This window comes from Amaranthus tricolor, chromosome 4, assembly GCF_026212465.1.
Source record: "Amaranthus tricolor cultivar Red isolate AtriRed21 chromosome 4, ASM2621246v1, whole genome shotgun sequence".
NCBI classification, from domain to species: Eukaryota; Viridiplantae; Streptophyta; class Magnoliopsida; order Caryophyllales; family Amaranthaceae; genus Amaranthus; species Amaranthus tricolor.
In genome coordinates, this window is record NC_080050.1 from 3,968,110 (window position 1) to 3,987,483 (window position 19,374).

Genomic DNA, 19,374 nt, shown 5'->3' on the forward strand with positions numbered 1-19,374 from the left:
ACATTTTAATTTAATTCCGTTTATAGTAATATTTCCGCTTTAGCGCTTTGCGATATAATTCTCACTAAATATTGAAGTTAAAAGGGGTACACGGTTCTCTCCATCAAATAGCTACATTAAAAAAACTAATGTTGGTTTAAGCAATATACATAAATCACATAGCTACCAATCCGCGACACATCTCTTTTTGACGATGATGCTTCTAAAACGATCCCTACCGACAGGTAGTAAATAAATAGACTTCAATAATTTGTTCTTGCTCGTTCAAACCTCTGTTCGCTTTGTCAGTGTTAGGTGTAGTAAGCAGAGTAGCAAAACTGCAGCAGCCAAAGATATCAGTCAGAAACATTTCCTGTGAACAACAGCAGGTCCGTTTTCATCGTAGTCTGCCTTGGTTACATGCTGATTTTGAGGGAAGACAACTTTGGCGAGTATAGCACCGCCCACCCAGGCCGAATATTGAGACAGATTCTCTGGCATGTATTCTGGAGGCTGTATTCAGATAAGAAAAATAAAGCATGAATCATATGTTAAATTAAGGAAATTCTCGATTATAATAAACATATCATATGATAGAGATCGAAATAGTACCTTCACCACCGAAGGATGAATAGCAGATGAGCTCAAATTAGCTTCTTTCTGGAATCTGCTCTCAAACCCTGCAAGTAACAGAGCACGCATATAGAGATCAGCAAACATTACCATTCCGCAATAACCTAAGCGGCTTTGGAGAGTTGGTTGTACTTGTACGCAACCTTACACTTGTAAAAACAAAGAGGTTGTAAACAAAGTTTTGCAGGAAATACACTATACGACATACGTAGCCTAGGTATAAACCGTAAACAATACCTTAAGTCTACTACAGGAGTTCTTGGATAGAGTAATTACAATGTGAAATGACTTAGTGGTTCTAGTAATGGCATTAATGGCACAATATAAAGATCTTGATCCATGCATCAGGTGGTAATTTTCCACCACGAGAAAGATGATATAATTCTTGCAATGGTAAATGCAAATACAATCAAGAATTTTATGTGATGAATATTCCAGAAACTTCTCGCACAATCATTACTTACAAAAGAAGGGCAAAGATGGGAAACAAGAGAAGTTAAAATATCCACCTGGCAGAAGGAATATTCTCAGTAGGGGCTATACTCTAACAAATTCTGTCATACAAAATAGGGCTGGAAATTTATGCTTTTTCTGTTATGAATCATCTATATATAGAGATAGATTTTACTGGTAAATTCATGCTTGTAATAAATCATACGGTGTACTATCACTAAGGAGCTACTCAACCGCTCAAAGAGTTGAGCTAGGCACACCATCTAGTTCACATAATATACAAGCATTCCATCTTTCTGCACCTTTCCTCTTCTTCTTCTTCTCTTAATTCTCTTCTTTTTCTGTATTTTCTGCATTGTTGTTGAACTGGTAGAAGCTTGAGCATTACATTTTATTACAAATACATTCCCATAACTGTCCTTTGCTCAGATTCAAGTTAATAGTTTATTAAGAGGAGTATATGACTTTGGGGTATTTGCATGTTGTTCTAGGCCTAATATCTAGTTCATACGTCCACCATTCTGGCAGTTAACGGTTATTAGAGTATACATTTAAAGGTATCACTAAAATTGAAGGATAACATAGTATGTTAAAAAATTACATCATATTAGTAAGTGGCCTAATAATTTGGACAGCTAAGAAAAGATTAGCTGCACGAAAGTGTCCATGTCTTTGGACCAAGAAGATTTTAGAATTAATGAATATACTGCAAAAAATGTATCACAAAGTAATACTCAACTAGAAGATTGTGCGTAACTATAATGCAAAATAGACACCTTGCTACATCAAAATTCATAATTGAAGGTGAGTGGTAATTTACCAGTCAAGGAGGATGTTGCACCACATAGTACAGTACTCTCCAGCAACTGCCGATGATTCTCAGAAGGTACACATGATATACAGCGAACAAGCTGCTCAACAATGCCATGTGCCTCTAAACCCAATACGGAAGGGTGGAATAGAGCTTCACCCACAGCATATTTTTCTTTTCCAACATTTATTACCTAGAAGAAATCAGTACAACACCACCATCAATGCCACAGTATACTATCTCAAATGCAAATGAAAATGCAAGCCAACCAAATTCTACGATATAACATTGGTTTTGGTATTACTCACTTAGGAAGAGCTAGCAAAGGTCAACCACATGTAAAAAAGTTTGTCAACAAAATAAGACGTCAACATTAAAAAAAAAAAACAATAAAATGAATTGTAGAGCGTCATTAAATCATTTATTTTTCGTTATGTGACGTTGTGGGAGATGTTTTCAATCAAAGGTCAATCAGAAACAAGCTTTTTGTTATTATAAGGTGAACTTGCGTACATCTGATCCCCCGACCCCCCCTAGTTAGGAGCCAATTCACATTGGGCTAACGGCATGTTATATGCTCACTATGAAACACTGACCTATATACAGCATAGCTGTTTAAAAACGTGGAACAAAATCCATAATCCAAATGGATACCAAGATGAAAAAACGTATACAGACCTGGCCATCAGGTAGAGTATGCTGTTCATTAGGGCATGATTGCTGGAATTTCTCATAGGCAAGTTCATCTTCAGCACACCTTCCATATAGCTCTTTAAGTTTCTCAACATCTTCAATACGGAGATTCACCATAGGATTAGAATTCCCAAGTTTCTCGGCAAGCAGCTTGGTTAAATCAGCACCTCCAATTTCAAATCTTCTGGAGGCAATATGCTGAACAGCTCCTTCAATAACCGGAGCAATATCTGTGCATTGCACAAACCAAAAGTTCAATCAACTATGCTAGCGCTATATGAAACTTGGAATTATTTATGTATTAGCATGCTTGCACCTACATGCACAGAGAAGCAAAGCACAAGCTCAAGTATCCAAATATATGCACACAAGGGCAAGATTTTAGCAGTATGAATCCTCACAACCAATATGGCATGAACAAAGTCATTAAGTACTTGCATAAGTGACGGACAAAAAGGTAAAGTACTCAAGAGCTTTACTTCGCAAAAGAAAGTATTAGAACACACCTATCTTGCCATGACCAATATCAACCGTGCAACCAGAAATACGCCCTGCGGCATAGAGTGATAATACGGCTTGCTCGGTAGCATAGAAGCCTGCTACGTTAAACTTTTCGAACATCATTTGGACCAATCGTTCTCTCACTGCCTATACAAAACAAATATTAACCATCGGAAGAATTAAATTATGAATATAGACAAGAAAAATTGTATGAGCCCTTCATATATTAAGGTGCAAAACTGGAAAAACTTTCACCCAGAAAAAGATAAGCATGGGACTCGTTTATCTTTGAAGATTGTTTGCAGTAGTTAATACTCGAGTGAAGGGCATTAGCAAGGGGCACAAAGGAACAAGAACACACACCTAGCATAAGATAGCATTACTATTAAAAAAAAATTGAAATATCATATATTTGGGAAAACAAAAAAGAAACATATAACAAAGAAGGAAGGAATTCATATTCAAATAATAAAATAACACACTTTGAAGATCAAATGAGATAAAACTTTCAATAACCTTGGGAGTTAATAGTGGATCAGCAAACAATATATGGCCTTCATTCCCGATTTCCCATCCAAGACTATTATATACAAGATGGTGCAATAAATCTTCCATCGCGTCCCAATCACTGATAAAACCCCGCACAATAGGATCAACGGTGATCTCTTCCGATAACTTTAAATCATTTATTGCTTCCTCTGGCACACACTTCATTTGAGTAGGCATGATCTGAACCACAAATCAGAAATTAGAATAAATCCCATTGACACACTCACTCAACAAAATCTAAACCAAAGGTTTTATGAGTTATCAAAAATTGATATTACATGTTTTAGATACTCACAATAGAAACCCAATTCCAAAACCTTTCATTAGCATCTCATCACAAAGCAATACAAAAATTCAGAAACTTTTGGGGTGTTATGGGAGTATAGATTTCGGTGCATATATAGGAAGGGAGCAAGGGAATTAGGCATTTATACTCACTTGGTGTTCTAAAGCAATCCATAATATCTTCATCTTTTCTATATAAACTTCTATAAGTTTTGTTAGTTATAACAAATTGATAAGATAAAATCATATTCTTGTTTGTGGTATAAGGATGTATTGTTGTGTATTTAATCAAGTAAATTATTATAAAATGGATTATTCATGACAAATGTGTAATTTGCTAGCTATTGATTTATTGCTTGTGAATGTCTTATAAATAAAATGTACACATAAATTTCATGAAAAAAATATAAAGTTGTGATTAGGTGTCAAAAAAATTGGTCAAAAGAATTCTACATATGTATGTGTCCATGAAGGAGAATCATATATGAGAACTAGGATAAAATTATATATATATATATATATATATATATATATATATATATATATATATATATATATATATATATATATATATATATATATATATATATATATATATATATATATATATGTTTTAACAAAATAGACGATAAATGTTTTTCAGAAAAAACGACGAGTCGTCGCCAAAAGCCACAACTCGTAGCCAGTGTTCTGAACTGGCAAAATTCATTCCAGAAGGAAGTGACGAGTCACTGCTTGTAGCGATGACTCGTTGCTTACCATCTGGATGGTTTTTGCCTCGTTTTACATTTTAACTTCAACAATTATGAAGATGAAAGCTATATTAGTGCAACATGGAGTACAAAGAGCATTGGATGGTGTGGAAAAGCCGCCCCAAAGGATGACTATGCTAAGTGGGAAGAAATTGACTCAAAAGCTTAGAGTGCAACTCAACTTTGTCTTCAAATGAAGTTCTTAGAGATGTTGTGAAGGAATCTACTACAAAGGGAATTCGGGACAAACTTAAGTCATTGTATATGGCCAAGAGTGTCACAAATAGGTTCTTGTTGAAGAGTAGGTTGTATGACCTAAGGCTTAAAAGAAGGGGGTTCTCTCAAGGCACATTTGGATGAGTTTTGCACAATAGTCATGGATCTACACAACATTGATGTGGTGGCGGATGATGAAAATTTGGTTATATTCTTGTTGTGTTCTTTATCCTCCTCTTACAAAAACTTTAGGGAGACATTTCTATATGAAAGGGAGAACCTTAGTAGTGATGATGAAACATTAGGAAGACATTTCTATATGGAAGGGAGAACCTTAGTAGTGATGATGTGAAGAATGCTTTGGTTCAAAGAGATCTAATTGAGAAGCAATTGACTCAAAAACAGAATGATACCAATGAAAGGTTGTTTGTGGGGGGAAGAATGAATGAAAGTAGTTTTGGGGGAAAGAACAACAGTAGGTTAAAGTCTAGGAAGTCCGACAAAGCAAAGATAAGTGACTATTTCAAGTTAAAGGGACACATAAAAAAAGATTGTTGGAAGTTCAAGAGGTTGCAAAAGGCAAAAGAGTCGAAGGAATCTACACCTGGTGATGCTAGTTACGTTAATGATAGCGACAATGGTGGAGCCTTGGTGGTTACACATGGGTGCAAGGGGGAAAAGAATGGATTCTTAATTCAGGATGTTCCTTTCAAATGACTACCCACAAAGAGTTCTTTTCTACCTATGAAAAGGGAGATGGTGGGAAAGTTACTTTGGGTAATGAAGACACTAGTAAAGTAGTGGGCATTGGTACTGTTGCTAATAAGATGCATGACGGGGTGATAAGGATGCTTAGTGATGTTAGACATGATTCCGGTTTGAAGAAAAGTCTTATATCCTTGGGTACATTGGATGTTGTAGGGTGTAGGTGCACTTGTGAAGGTGAAGTAATGAAGATATTGTAGGGTTTCACTAATTTTGATGAACAGTAGCATAGTGGGACGGTTGTATGTGTTACAAGGGTCTCTAGTTACCGGTTTGCTGAACGTGACTTCCTCCACTATGAGTGAGCAAGAAACCAAACTTTGGCACATGAGACTTAGGCATTTGAGTGAGCAAGGGATGAACGTGTTGAGCAAGAAAGGAGTCTTTCGTGGGAAGAAGCTTGGAGTGTTGCCGTTTTGCAAAGATTGCGTTTATGAGAACCACAAATGTGTGAGTTTCAAACCCGTTGTCCACAATACAAAGGGTATTCTTGATTATGTGCATTCCGATCTTTGGGGTCCATCAAGAAAGGTGTCTTTGGGTGGAGGTAGTTATCTTGTCACATTCATTGATGAATACTCAAGAAAGGTTGGGTGTGTCTTTATCAAGACTAAAGATGAGGTTATGGGTGTCTTCATTAATTGGAAGACAATGATAGAGAAGAAGATGGAGCGTGGAATCAAGACTTTGAAGACCGACAATGGGCTTGAGTTCGTTGAGAAAGAGTTTCTTTTTTTTTTTCCTTAGGATTGCATTTAAGTGTTTTAGACCCTATGTATTATAAAATAGGGCTAAGCACATAGATTAGTGAGTATGCTTTCTTAACCTCTCTACAAAATCTCTCCACTCCCTGTTCTCTTACCAATTGGCAGAACCTTTGAAGACGCAATAAAGACATCTAGGCTAAGACCATAGACGTAGCACAATTAGGGGTGAACCACGTAAATTTTTGCGTAGGTTTTGTTATGATTGCTTGAATCGGGTTTCTTGGTGGGTTGCAAAATTGATTCTATTTTGGGTGTTTGTGTGTGGCTTGTTCTTGAGACTTAATCTTTGATCTTTGGGTGTTTGGTGTTAATTTGTTCACTCCACAATCATTAAAGAGGGCAAAAAAAATCCAATACTTCAATCCTATTTACTGATCAAAAAAAAGTGGGCTCCTCTCAAAAATTAAGAAATATCAATTGACCCACAGTGTCACTTTCTCTTATAATTGAGAAACCCCTCAATTACTCACTAATTTGTCAGTATCCCAGATGCTTCATTGTTCTTCTAACTTCTTCAATTTCAACAGCATAAAAAATTGCATGAATTATAAAAATATTATAGCATAAAAAAATTTTAAAAAATTCTTTTTGTATTTTACCAGAAAGAAAAAAACTAATGAACGTCAAAAAATTAAGGGAAAAAGAAAAGAAAATACCACAGAAGGAGGTTGATCGGGAATGGCGAAGCCTGCTTTGAGAAGCTTGGATCCTGCATCGACTACCACTGCTTCCATTTTCACGCTCTCACTAACTCTCTTTCTCTCTCTAGCGGAACTCCGAAATGCGAATACTATGACCCGATTTGTAGTTTTGTACCATTCTTTTGGGATTTTTCATTTTTAAGGTGAAGTTTGTAACATAAGAACTAAATTTTGAAAGTTCCAATTTTTCGAATTTTTTTATTTGTAACAAGTTGTAACATATTGAAAATAATTATTAGTATTATTATTATAAGATTAGATAATTTCGTGCAATGTATTGTTTTTTCATTTTGTTGTAAAACACGAGTAAATTGAATAACTCCTGCATAATATTACATTCAACAATTTTTACTTGAGATCGTCTTTTCTAAAGACGGTTCTCAAAAGCCCAGCTCATTATGTTAATTTTAAACAAAATCTGATGCGTGCGTGTAGATTTAATGTGAAAAGTCACATAATATATTTTGGGTTATAACAACATTTATTTGAGGTTATAACATAATATATTTGATGTTATACCAGCATATATTTGGAGTTTATAACATAATTTATTTTGGATTATAACATAATATATTTAAAGTTATAACAATACATATATTTGAGGTTATAACATAATATATATGGGGTTATAACAACATATATTTGTGGTTTTAATATAATATATTCGCAGTTATAACATAATATATTTAGAGTTGTAACAATTTATATTTGAAATAATAATATAATATATATGGAGTTACAACAACATACATTTGGGGTTATAACATAATATATTTGGTATTATAAAATTAGTATACCCTCAAACACAGACCATTATATACCGAACTATATATATTATAACCCCAAATGTAATATGTTATAACCACAAATATATGTTGTTATTACCTCATATATACTATGTTATAACCTTAAAATATATATTGTTATAGTTTCAAATATATTATATTATAACCCCAAATAAAATATGTTATAATCCTCAAATATATGCTGGTATAACAGCAAATATATTATATTATAACCCCAAATAAATGTTGTTATAACTCCAAATATATTATGTGACTTTTCACATTAAACTTACACGCGCGCGTCAATTTTTTTTTTAAATTAACATAATGGGCTGGGCTTTTGAGAACCGTCTTTAGAAAAGACGGTCTTTCAAGAGAAAGGCCGTATTACATTTTATTACATTTTAATTATTTCTTGATACACATTTTATTACATTCATGAAAATTGTAATTCTAAGTGCTTTTTATAATTCTCATTATAATAATGATAAAACAGTGGCCTATTGTAAATTGTATCTTTAATATAACTATTATTGCAGTTATAATAAATATTAAATTGTTTACCGAACAATGACAATTTTTGAAAAGTAGTGTTATAAAATCATTAAACCACCAACAGCTCAGCTAATTAAAGTGATATGCTGAACATGGTCATTATGAATTTCCTAGAAATTGAAAATTATAGAACTAAACTTCATTAGAAATGTATTTTTCTGTAAAGTTTTAAAATATAAAACTTCATACTATGTGAAGTTATTGTATGATTTGTAATTGTATCTATTTATTGAGTTATTTTCATTTATTTATTGGATTTTTATGTCTTTTTATAGTAAACAATGATTTGTTGATGAAGCTTTTTGCGGTGTTAAAAAAAAAGTCAATCTCACATTTTCAACAATCGTATTAGATTTAGTTTTATATGAAAACTACATTAAATCAAAAGACCACATCGATGAAAGTTATATCAAATAAACGAGGATATACAAAAGCTAATCTATCACTTACAATGATAATGATTTCAATAATTTAAATTGTGATTGTATAATTAGAAGACATTCATGTTGCACAAGATTAAGTAAACTCCATAGGATTCATTGTTTAGAGATATGCATTCAAGTCTATTTGTGAGTTCAACTTTGATACGTCGAGTTACATCAATGTGGGTCTTGTATCTACATTGGATCGTCGAGAGTGTTGTTGTGAAGTGTAGCTTCAGAGTTGGTTCTTGTGTCCACCTTAGGTCCCCGAGATTGTTGTGAAGTGTAGCTTTTATCCAAGACAGAATACGCAGCAGGCAATAAGCCAGATTCGAAAGTTGCATTTTTGTGCTAAATAGAAAAAGATACGCAACCAAACCATACACTATAAACAAGGCTTGAACAAAAGTCCAAAGATGAAACAAGCACTTCAAGTACATTACGCGTCCAACTATCCAACCGATCACTAACCCGAATCACAGCATCCATAGCCAAAACAGCCCTATTTACAAACTACCCAACACAAAAGTTAAGGGTTAGAACAAAATACGGAAAGGCGAGACTCGCCAGCTAAAGGCTAAATATTGTACTACACAAAACTGGTGCCTCTTCACACACATATAACATCAGCAAGACTGATAGGAGAGACACTACTAGCTGGGAAACATTGACATCGTCTGTCTGAAATCCAAAGAATTGAGGGCCGACATGGGGAAATGTTTGCCTCCGGGTACCCACAATTCGTCCTTACGAGGAAGCAGAATCTGCTGCTTGCCAGCTTCTTCACCAGCTTTAGGATGAGGTTGAAGCTCTTTGTTTTTCTTCACAAACTCGAAAAACTCGGCAACTTGGCGAGCATAGCTTCAATAAGTATAAATTGAAAAGGTTAGCATGCAAAGGCATCATTAAGTTGTGTACAAACAAGAATGCACAGTTTGCCGAAATTAATCTAAAACACGCACAGGATATTGTTATTATTATTCCCTTCTCACAAATTTCACCATCACTAAGAAGCGTGCCAATAATTTTTTCCTAACAAAATTCAAAGGTGTTGAACTATAGGCTACTAAACCCATGACTCATGATCATGAGTGACTTCAATTTGTAGTGTAGAAGTTTCAATAAAATAAACCAGCAATCAAATGATTTCTTAATCTCCTCCCGAATCACAAATCGAAAACAGAAAAATTTGGTTGGTTTTGGGCTATTTTTCAGCCATTATACACGAATCACAAATTCAATAAAGCGGATCAACTAGCAAAAAATGTTACATGATTACCAACCAGATAATAAAATTTTCAATTTATTCTCCCCCTCCACTAGAGGATATGGGCCCATTTTCAACCTTAATAGGGCCATTTTAAGGAGGGATTAGTGAGGGCTGCGCAAGAAAGGGCCTTGGTATAAAATGAGGCTTGGGCTTGATAAGAGTTTAAAATAGGGATGAAAATGGGTTTTGCTACCCCCGCCGGTCAATGTGAAAGGGATTCGTAGTCTTTTTTCTTGGGCACGCTGGATTTTATAAACGGCAATCAACAGACCTTTCAAGATACATGTGAAAGGGATTCGCAGTTCTATAGGGCAATTCAAGATACATATTAGTAATAAAACAAACCCTATTTACATTATTAGTATATTTAACAAAATACAAGCCATAATACCCAACACCAAAACATAAATCCTATCCCCAATTCTCTTGATTCCCAATTACTAAAAATTTTGTTCAACCTCTACTTAAATTGTTTCAATATAATAACTTTGTCTCTCTTCAATTGCTCAAATCTCGATTTTCGATCTCCATCACTAATTGCGAGATTGATCTCGATCATAATGTTTCTGTTTCCAAAGGTAAACTTCCATTCTTCTTTTTAGATTTGCTTGCTAAACAGTCCAATTTCATGGTAGTATTTTCTGAAATGTTTATGTAAACTGGAACGTCATGAAGAATCAATGGGGGAGATGTTTCCATATGCTAAGCGCATGTAAGGTGAAGAAGACTAAAGAAAGAATACAATTGTTTTTTTCGTCTTTTTTGACTTTGTTAAAGAGTCTTAAAAGCTCATGTATTATGAGAATGTCTCTTTTCATAAGTAGCATATGTATAATGAGAATGTTTTTAAGTAATAATTGAATTTATATGGTTTTATGCTAAGCAGTGAATGATCACCATTTAGTAAAAAAAAGATCAGGATGGGTTTTAAAGTCCAGCCCATATACAGCCAGCATAATGATTTTAGGGCCCGTATCCATACCAGCACATTTTTACTTGTGACCAGCCCAGTCCGTATCCAGCCCGTTGATCACCTTAAAGCATGCAACATAAGTGATGCTTTAACAAAATATATAACCTTTATGGGTTCTCCTAGAGGAATGTAGCAATAATAAGGTATCAAATGAATAAACCAGAGCAGCAATTTCAACAACTCCACAAATGAATTGACGGCACTATCCCAATGCATTTGAAATGAGATATTTCACTTCTTGTTTTCAGAGTTAATGGCTTATCCAGTATTACCTAATTCGCTAGCTAATTCGCTTTTTGGATTCGTGTTTCGCTCAAGGTTTCATGGTAGTATTTTCTGAAGTGTTCATGACAATTGGAACGTCATGAAGAATCAGTGGGGGAGACGTTTTCGTATGCTGAGTGCATGTAAGGTGGAGAAGACTAAAGAAAGAATACAATTGTCCATTTTAACTTTGTTAAAGTCGTGTATAATGAAAATGTCTCTTTTCATAAGTAACATATGTATGATGAGAATGTCCCTTTATGTAATAAATTAAATTAATATGGTTTTATGATAAGCAGTCAAGGATCAATATTGTGTAAAAAAAGATAAAGATGGGTTTTAAAACCCAGCCCATATTCAGCCTGCATTATGATTATAGAGCCCATATCCAGACCGACCCATTTTTACTTGTGTCCAGCCCAGTCTGTATCCAGCCCATTGAACACCTCTACTCCCCAATCTCAAAGGCTCAAAGCATGCAACATAAGTTTAATGCTTTAACAAAATTATAAGCCTTTATGGTTCTCCTTGAGGAATGTAGCCATACTAAGGTATCAAATGAATAAACCAGTGCAGCAATTTCACCAACTCCACAAATGAATTCACAGCACTATCACAATGCATTTGAAATGAGATATTTTGCTTCTAGTTTTCAGATTTAATGGCTCATCAAATGCAGAGAAAAATAAGGGATTAGTATTAAGCACAGAAACAGCAGCTATGTTGCAAAACAATGGGAATAAAAACCACAGATCACATTGATAGCATCCTTGTGACATTTTTTAAAAGAAATCATGCTCAAAAACATGCACATAACCACAACTACTTTGCTACAACTAAACATGGTAGACTTACAGAAGCATTGCATGAATCAAGAGATAAACAAGACTTAAGATAACAGAGCAATCAAGGAAAAATGAAAGACTAAAGAGGCTGTCTTACTCTCTCTTTGCATCAATATCTCGATTGAAATCTATGTCATTTTCACAGTCAAGAATTAATGCAGGAACCTGCAAAATAAGAAACACAAACAAATTCGCTTAACTGCAAGTTTTTTGAAGTAATTGCAGCACTAAATTGGGAAAATAAAGAAAAAGAAGGCGGTTAATCCAAGGGATCATGTTGATATTACCTTCTGAATGCTTGAATGCATGTGAGGACCCTCCAAATAGTATACGCGTTCTTTTATAGCTGAATATGCAGCATCATCCAAGTGGAAAGAGGGCTTACTGACTGACACAGGTGCATGGTTTCCACTTTCACAGGGGAAAAGCCAACTTTCATGTTTCTCATGCAGATCACGCAGATAATCTATGCTTACTCCACCTTCTTCATCTCTTTTACGATGCATCATACGCTTATGGCACGTGTCAGGGCTTGCTCTTAGGTAAATAAAGCCATCAGGAATAAGGCCAGGCAAACATGAAACGACAGGATCAAACCAGGAGTCATAGATACTGATTTCCATCTCATTCATCCATTTTGCTTCATGAACAGCTCGAACAAAAACCTACAGTAGGCAACAGTAACAATAAATTTATCCATATTACTCAGCTGAAAGAGGTGATTCTCCACTGATTCATGATTCACAAACTCTAGACATCAATTACTGCCCGATTACATATCCCGTAATATTGTCACAATCATATCACTGTATAACCAAGAATATCAAGACAACTACTGAATGTTCCCATTTACAGATGACATTGTACCAATCTTCTACTAAATACCACATATGCATCACAAACAAGATTTGTAATTGTCAACAAAAGAATAAAATTTTAGAAGTCTGTACCATTCTATCACTGAAGACACTCCTTTCCATCAGTCTCAAGGGCTGAATTCCAACAGATGAATCTCTCTCTTGCATCACCCTTGTAACAAAAACATAATTCTGAAACGTGTAGGCATACCGCTTTGGGTCAGAGTAGAAAGCATCCAGAATATTAAAGTGATCAGGCCCAATATCCTGCCATTTATCAATAGGCTCAGGAACAATCTCAACAAGATCCTGCAACTCAACTGTTTCATTAACTATTCTTTTCAGAAAAGTTGTTTTTCCAACACTGATATTTCCCTCCACACACAAGGTGATCCTGTTTTTATGTGATCTGACACCAGAATCAGACCCATCTTCTTTTAGTTCCTCATCTACACTCTTTTGAATAAAGGTAGTTATACTTTGAGCATGATTTCTGTGAATGATACCGACAGAACTCTGTAAATATTCAACCATCTTCTGACTTGATTTGCCAAAGAACTGTTAAGAAAAAACCAATATAACACAATCAAATTCCTTGAACAGAAATAGATTATTGCGAAAACAAAATGTGTGAAACAAGTGGTATGTTTGACAGGAATCAAAACATGAAACAAGTGGCATTCTATATGATAAGCAAAGCAGTAATAGAGTTCCACTTGAGAATTCACGCAAAATTGCACCCAGGCAAAAGCCAACCAAAGACGTCCATATACACTACAAAATTCAAAAACTAATTTAAAGCAAAATCAAACAAGACGGACATTTTCTTCAGGTAAAAGAAATATCGAGGGTCCTAGAAACAAGTAATGGATGCCTGCCATGTTGGCTTTAGGTGTATAACATAAGTATTGTATCGATCACCTCTATCCAAAAGGGCAAATGTAAATTCTACTAGCAGCAATACACCCAGTATTGGCAATTATCGAATAGAAATTTTCTTCACCAAATTGATAAGTAAATACCAATTTTATGAACACTAGAAAAATAAAGAAATTCATTCGCACCCCAACAAAGTTGTCTGCAAACCCAGTTAAATTTCAAAGTACATAACACAAACAACGCCAGCAGCAGTAAAAATTAAAACCCACGACAATGACAATGACAATGACAATGACAAGCACTACAGCAACTGCAGACACTCCAATTTACCCTATATCAACCAATGATGCATCATCTAAACAAGCTAACAAGGTCAAGTCGAGGAAGTTAAGCTTGAATTCACAGGTTTTATGCAGGTCACGCAGTACACATAAGTTCAATTCAAGGCATTTCACTTGCATAAATAAGTCTATTGCTTCCAAGAGAATACAGTTCAGGAAATTCAACACAACTGCGAACTCTTCTATTATCCACAATCCCTCGTGCATATATCATTTAAACATGCTGTCCTATTTACCTAACAAGTCTTAGACATTCAAACAAGTTAAGCTTAAAGGTCACAACTCACAAGTCAAAAGTTCAATTCAGGTTAATCAGTCTACATATGTTCAGTCTATGAAATTCATCAACAAAAGAAAGTTTAAACATCAATACATCAAGACAAGTAAAGTTCAATGAATTCACATGCACACAAGCAAAACAAATTTAATCCACAAAATTTAATCCTAAATTGCAAATACACAATACAATTCTAACTTCTACGAATATACAAAAATAATCGATGTACCCATCAAAAAAACTAAAAATTACGCTAGTAGAACCCCCAAATTCAACTCACACTGAGTACAAGCATAGAATCAATTGCAAGCCATAAAGAAATCATCAAATTATTCATTGAACACACAAGAAAAAAAAAATAAACTAAAAATTCCAAATGAACAGTAGTAATAACCTTATCTCTGTAGATTTGTTTAAGGTCATCAACACCACCAATGCCTTTTTCCACCAATTTTCTCAAATTTCTCGGTCCAACGCCCGGAATTGTCAGCAAATCAGGATTTCCGGCTAACAAAGAAACTCCGCTGTTACCAGAACTTCTACTTCTCCTTTGTACCTTTGTCGGCGTATCCTCATTCTCATTTTCAACCCCATTGTTTTCAGTGTCCTCTGCATCTTCATTTTCATCATCATCTTCATTTCCCATCAAAATCTTACCATCCCCATTTCCACGACCAGCAACAGTATGCAACCAAGCTAAACGAGGCCCACTTCTCGTTTCCTTGAGTACAACCCATGGCTTTTGCGGGTTTCCCCCAATATTGTCGAGTAGGGAACATTTACATATCCGACAATTTCCAGAAAAACTGCGAGGAGATAATGGTCGAGGAGAAGGCGTGGGAACAACATTAAAGTATGTAGGTGGTGAAGAAACAGCCATGAATTCAGGTTTAGTGGAAAGCCCAGAATTAGAAGAAGAAAATGAAAGGGAAATTAATTTAGGGTTTTTGAAAATGGGACTGAGAAATAGGGAATTAATTGTGGAAGGAGATGAAGAAGAGCATAGAAGGAGAGGAGAGCCAGGAGGGCTTCGAAAAACTAATTTCTGCATTTGAATAAAAATCTAGCATCTCCTGAAGAAAACAGCTTTTCACAGAGGATAACAATGGCGGGAAGAAGAAGGAAAAAAGGGTGAGGAAGAGAGAGAAAATGAAAATTAGGGTTTTAGAGTTTGGAAATTGAATTGAGTTAAAAGTTACGGCGGATGGATTAGGGTTTATCGAAATTATAAACAAAATGGCCGATTCGAAAATGAATACAGATTTTACTCGTGCTTAAACTTCAATTGCCATATTGCCAATTTGCCATATTAGAGAAGCTATAGTTCTTGTTTTAGAGGATACAAGATAGATTTCCGTGCCAAGCACGATTAATGAATTTTTTGAATATAAAATTAGTAATCTTATATGTGTAATTAAGTTATTATATGACTCTTAATTTCTTAAGTATATTGAAACTATAAATTGATTTGTTTTAAAAACTGTAAAAGTATTACTATTAAATTGAGATTCATATTATTAATATATTATTATATAAAACATAACCATAAAATTATACACTAAATAATAACTTAGTTTATAAGTAATTACATAAAATAATAGAAAATTTCTACACATAAAAAATAATATAAAAATAATTTAAATCTTTCAATGTCTTTGTAAAACCTTAAAATATATTTTAAGCCTAAAGAACATATTTTTTACTATAATAATTAGCATATAACTTAATTTAAGTATTTATGTATTATAAACTTGTCAAACATAAGTGATAAAATTATCATTTGAAATTTATTTCACCGATATCTTATCTTAATTATTAATTATTATTTACTTAAATAATTAATGTGTAATCTATTTAATTTGTGCAGTTTTTTAATATAGCCATATAAATAATATATAGGATTATTTATGAAAAACTTTAAAAGTTATTTTCTTTTCTTAATTTATTACAAATTAATTTTAATGAAAATTATTAATTTACATAAATAATTAATATGTTTTTCGATAATGATCCATTGTAATTAAAAGATATTTCATATTTTAGATGATTGTATATGCCAAAAAGTTAGTACTCCCTCCGTTCTTTTTTGATCTTCCACATTACTATAACGGATAGTTTCAAAAAGTTCTTCCACTTTAGAATACTTTCTATTTTTGGAAACTTTTTATCCCACTTTTACCCCTTAAAATACCCTCTTTTATCTTAATGTACCCGGAATCATCCGGATACATTTATTACTATTCTTGGTCTTTGCATTTTTCATTATGACCCCTACTGCCTTCATGAACGGTCATTTCTTCCTTCTTCATCTTAAACGGTCCTTTCTCTCTCTTCATGAACGCCATTTTCATGGCCTTTCCCCCTGTTTCTTCTTCATTTTTAGTGCATTTTAACTGCATTAAAATGTAGATCGGTTTATTCTCATCATTTTGAGGTTAGTTTTGTTTGTTTTGGCGAAGGTTCGAAATTTAAGCCCCCTGTTCTTTCCCCCTGTTCTTGAATCCTCCATTAACTTCCTGTTGAATCTTTAAGTATTTTCAATGGAAAACGACGAGTCTAAGAGTGACTCCACAATTCCTTCATATCTTTATGACGGCCTATGCGATTATGGTGAGTTGTGTTCTTGTTCCCTCAATGGTCGTTCCCATTCCTACTCCAATGAAATTTTGAGGTGGTCAAAAAAAGATCTTGAGGCATATCAAAAGGTACTTGAAGATGATGCAACTTCTATGTATAATGCATCTCCACCAACTTCTCCTATTGTTGAAAAGGTACTTGAAGAAGATGACATCAATGTGGTTGTCCCTGACACTCCTGAAGATGTTATTGCGTCTAGGGCAAAATTGAACCCCAAAAAACGTGCTTAATGATTGTAAGGTTGTTCTGATATTTCGTTTTATTTTTTTTTTTGGTTAATTAAATTTGAAAAAATTGGAGCTGGTTTTATCTGTTGTTGTTTGATGCTGGATTATGATGATCTTGTATTTATGTTTGATGTTTGTTTTTTCGTTTGTGATTAACTGTGTTGCTTTTGATATTGTGTTCTTCTGGTTTGGGGTTTTTTTGGTTCTACTGTTGGTATTATGTTGCTGGTTTTAGGGTTGATGTTTGTTGCTGTTTTTATGTGTACAAGCCCCTGTGATGTCAAATTGTTGAACCTCTAAATTCTGAAAAATTTACTTTGATTACTTGGTTGAGTAGCATTTGGTAAACCATTACCCGTCACTTGATTTTTTAGCATGTTCAGTTACTTCATTTGTTGATGATAAATTGTAATCTGAGAGGTTTCATAACCTCTATGATGAATTAGGGGGCTTTTTTTCTGAAATTATGTAAAATAATGAAGTGACTTGCTAATCATTAACATGGGTTGTGATTAACAATTTGTTGCTCCTAAGTTTTTAAAGCTACAATTTTAATGATGATTTGAACAAAATAAACTGAGGGGCTTTGATGTTTGTCATCCTTGAGTTTCTTCAACTGCCTGATCATAAGCTTCTTGAATGATCTCTGTTGTTTGTGCAGCATCCTCATTTTCTGTTAATGCTTGTGTTTATTGTTGTTCCCTGTTCGGGTTAAGAAAAGCTACAGCTTCTCTAACAAATTGTGTTGGGATTCTCACTTGAATCCTTAACCTGCCATTGTCTTCTTCAACCTTCTTTCCAAAGTGGGGTTGTATGTAGTCATTAGACCCCTTAACTTTTAAAATCTCATTTAAATGGTGTTGTAATGAGATCCACACATTAGTTAAGGTCTTTGGATGTAACTCTCCGAATGCATCCTTAACTGCTGTGATTAATTCTGTAATGTTTTTGGGCATCTTTTTATGCATAAGTGATTGTATGCTCCTAAAGAAACCCAAGTCTAGAATATTACAATCCGGAGTATTTGGAGGTTGTTGAGTAAGAATGAAAGTAAAACCCCCTTGCCTATTGTGTTGTTGCCATATTGGATCCTCGTTTGTGATATGAACCCTTGCATTATCTTGTTGAATAAATATAATAAAAGGTCCATCACTTGGCCATTTTCTTAGTATAGCTGGAATCAATTGTTGTATGAGCATACTCCTATAAACTTCTTGATTAACTGATTCGGTTGGTTTAATTTCAATTGAACCCCTTGGTCGATTCTTTGAATCTCTTTGTGCTGGCACCATATTAATAAAAGGAAAAATTCCAATTTTCCCATCAAACGTGCATTGACCAAAACGATTCCATCTAGGCCTAGCAACGGCCCCTAAGAACATGGCCTTAGGTATGAACTTTGATGACTTCGCTGCCCTATATGGGACTTTTTCTTTGTGTGCTAAATAAACCCTTTGCGTTTTCTTGGTTAATTAAAACCACTTCTCGTCAATGTGAATATAATCGTACATTCCTTTGTAAATCGGGTGTTTTTGAATTGTGTCTTCTTGGATAAGGCTCAAAATCCACTCCACCCTCCTTATTTTGTTGGCATCGGTTAAAGCCGGGTGTAATGGATTTGAATGAGCCTTTATCTCGCCTCTTTTTATCAACCTCCACACCGTTGACGGTGCCAAATCTAAACATGTTGCAACATCTCTAATGCAAGTGCGTTCGCCAATGGGTCTAGACTCAAGTAAGTTTGGTGGTATGACCATTCTTTTTCTTCCACAATTTTTGAACTTGGATTCCACATTGTATGGTTTGTTTGCTTCCTTGGTTTGTATTGCTCGTTTCCATAAATTTCGGATGATTCTATGTGTGTAGCCGTATTTTTGAGCTATGCGTTTGAATGTACCATAAGGAAGTGAGTCACTAACCTTTAGTGACAACAAGTC

The 19,374-nt window shown here is 34.4% G+C and overlaps 3 protein-coding genes across 4 annotated transcripts; all 3 read right to left on the reverse strand.

Annotated features, from left to right (window-relative positions):
• Window positions 1-46: 46 nt before the first annotated feature.
• Window positions 47-7,388, reverse strand: LOC130811048 (actin-related protein 7-like). Of its 2 annotated transcripts, none has more exons than XM_057677197.1 (7): window positions 7,061-7,388; window positions 3,587-3,799; window positions 3,076-3,217; window positions 2,555-2,799; window positions 1,886-2,069; window positions 592-659; window positions 47-492 (listed from the first exon to the last, which is right to left on the reverse strand). In XM_057677197.1, exons 1-7 carry the CDS (start codon window positions 7,136-7,138, stop codon window positions 340-342), a joined length of 1,083 nt encoding a protein of 360 aa, XP_057533180.1. In that variant the 5' UTR covers window positions 7,139-7,388; the 3' UTR covers window positions 47-339. The 2 variants fall into 2 exon arrangements, with proteins under 2 accessions (XP_057533180.1, XP_057533181.1); XM_057677198.1 differs by lacking the exon at window positions 7,061-7,388 and adding an exon at window positions 6,500-6,820.
• Window positions 7,389-9,233: 1,845 nt separating this feature from the next.
• Window positions 9,234-15,858, reverse strand: LOC130810519 (uncharacterized). Its single transcript, XM_057676617.1, has 5 exons — window positions 14,968-15,858; window positions 13,170-13,634; window positions 12,507-12,884; window positions 12,317-12,384; window positions 9,234-9,728 (listed from the first exon to the last, which is right to left on the reverse strand). The coding sequence occupies exons 1-5, from the start codon at window positions 15,622-15,624 to the stop codon at window positions 9,521-9,523; spliced, it is 1,776 nt and encodes a 591-aa protein (XP_057532600.1). The 5' UTR covers window positions 15,625-15,858; the 3' UTR covers window positions 9,234-9,520.
• A 2,268-nt stretch (window positions 15,859-18,126) lies between these two features.
• LOC130810662 (uncharacterized) lies at window positions 18,127-18,729 on the reverse strand. Its single transcript, XM_057676804.1, has one exon. It carries the CDS (start codon window positions 18,727-18,729, stop codon window positions 18,127-18,129), a length of 603 nt encoding a protein of 200 aa, XP_057532787.1.
• Window positions 18,730-19,374: the final 645 nt, after the last annotated feature.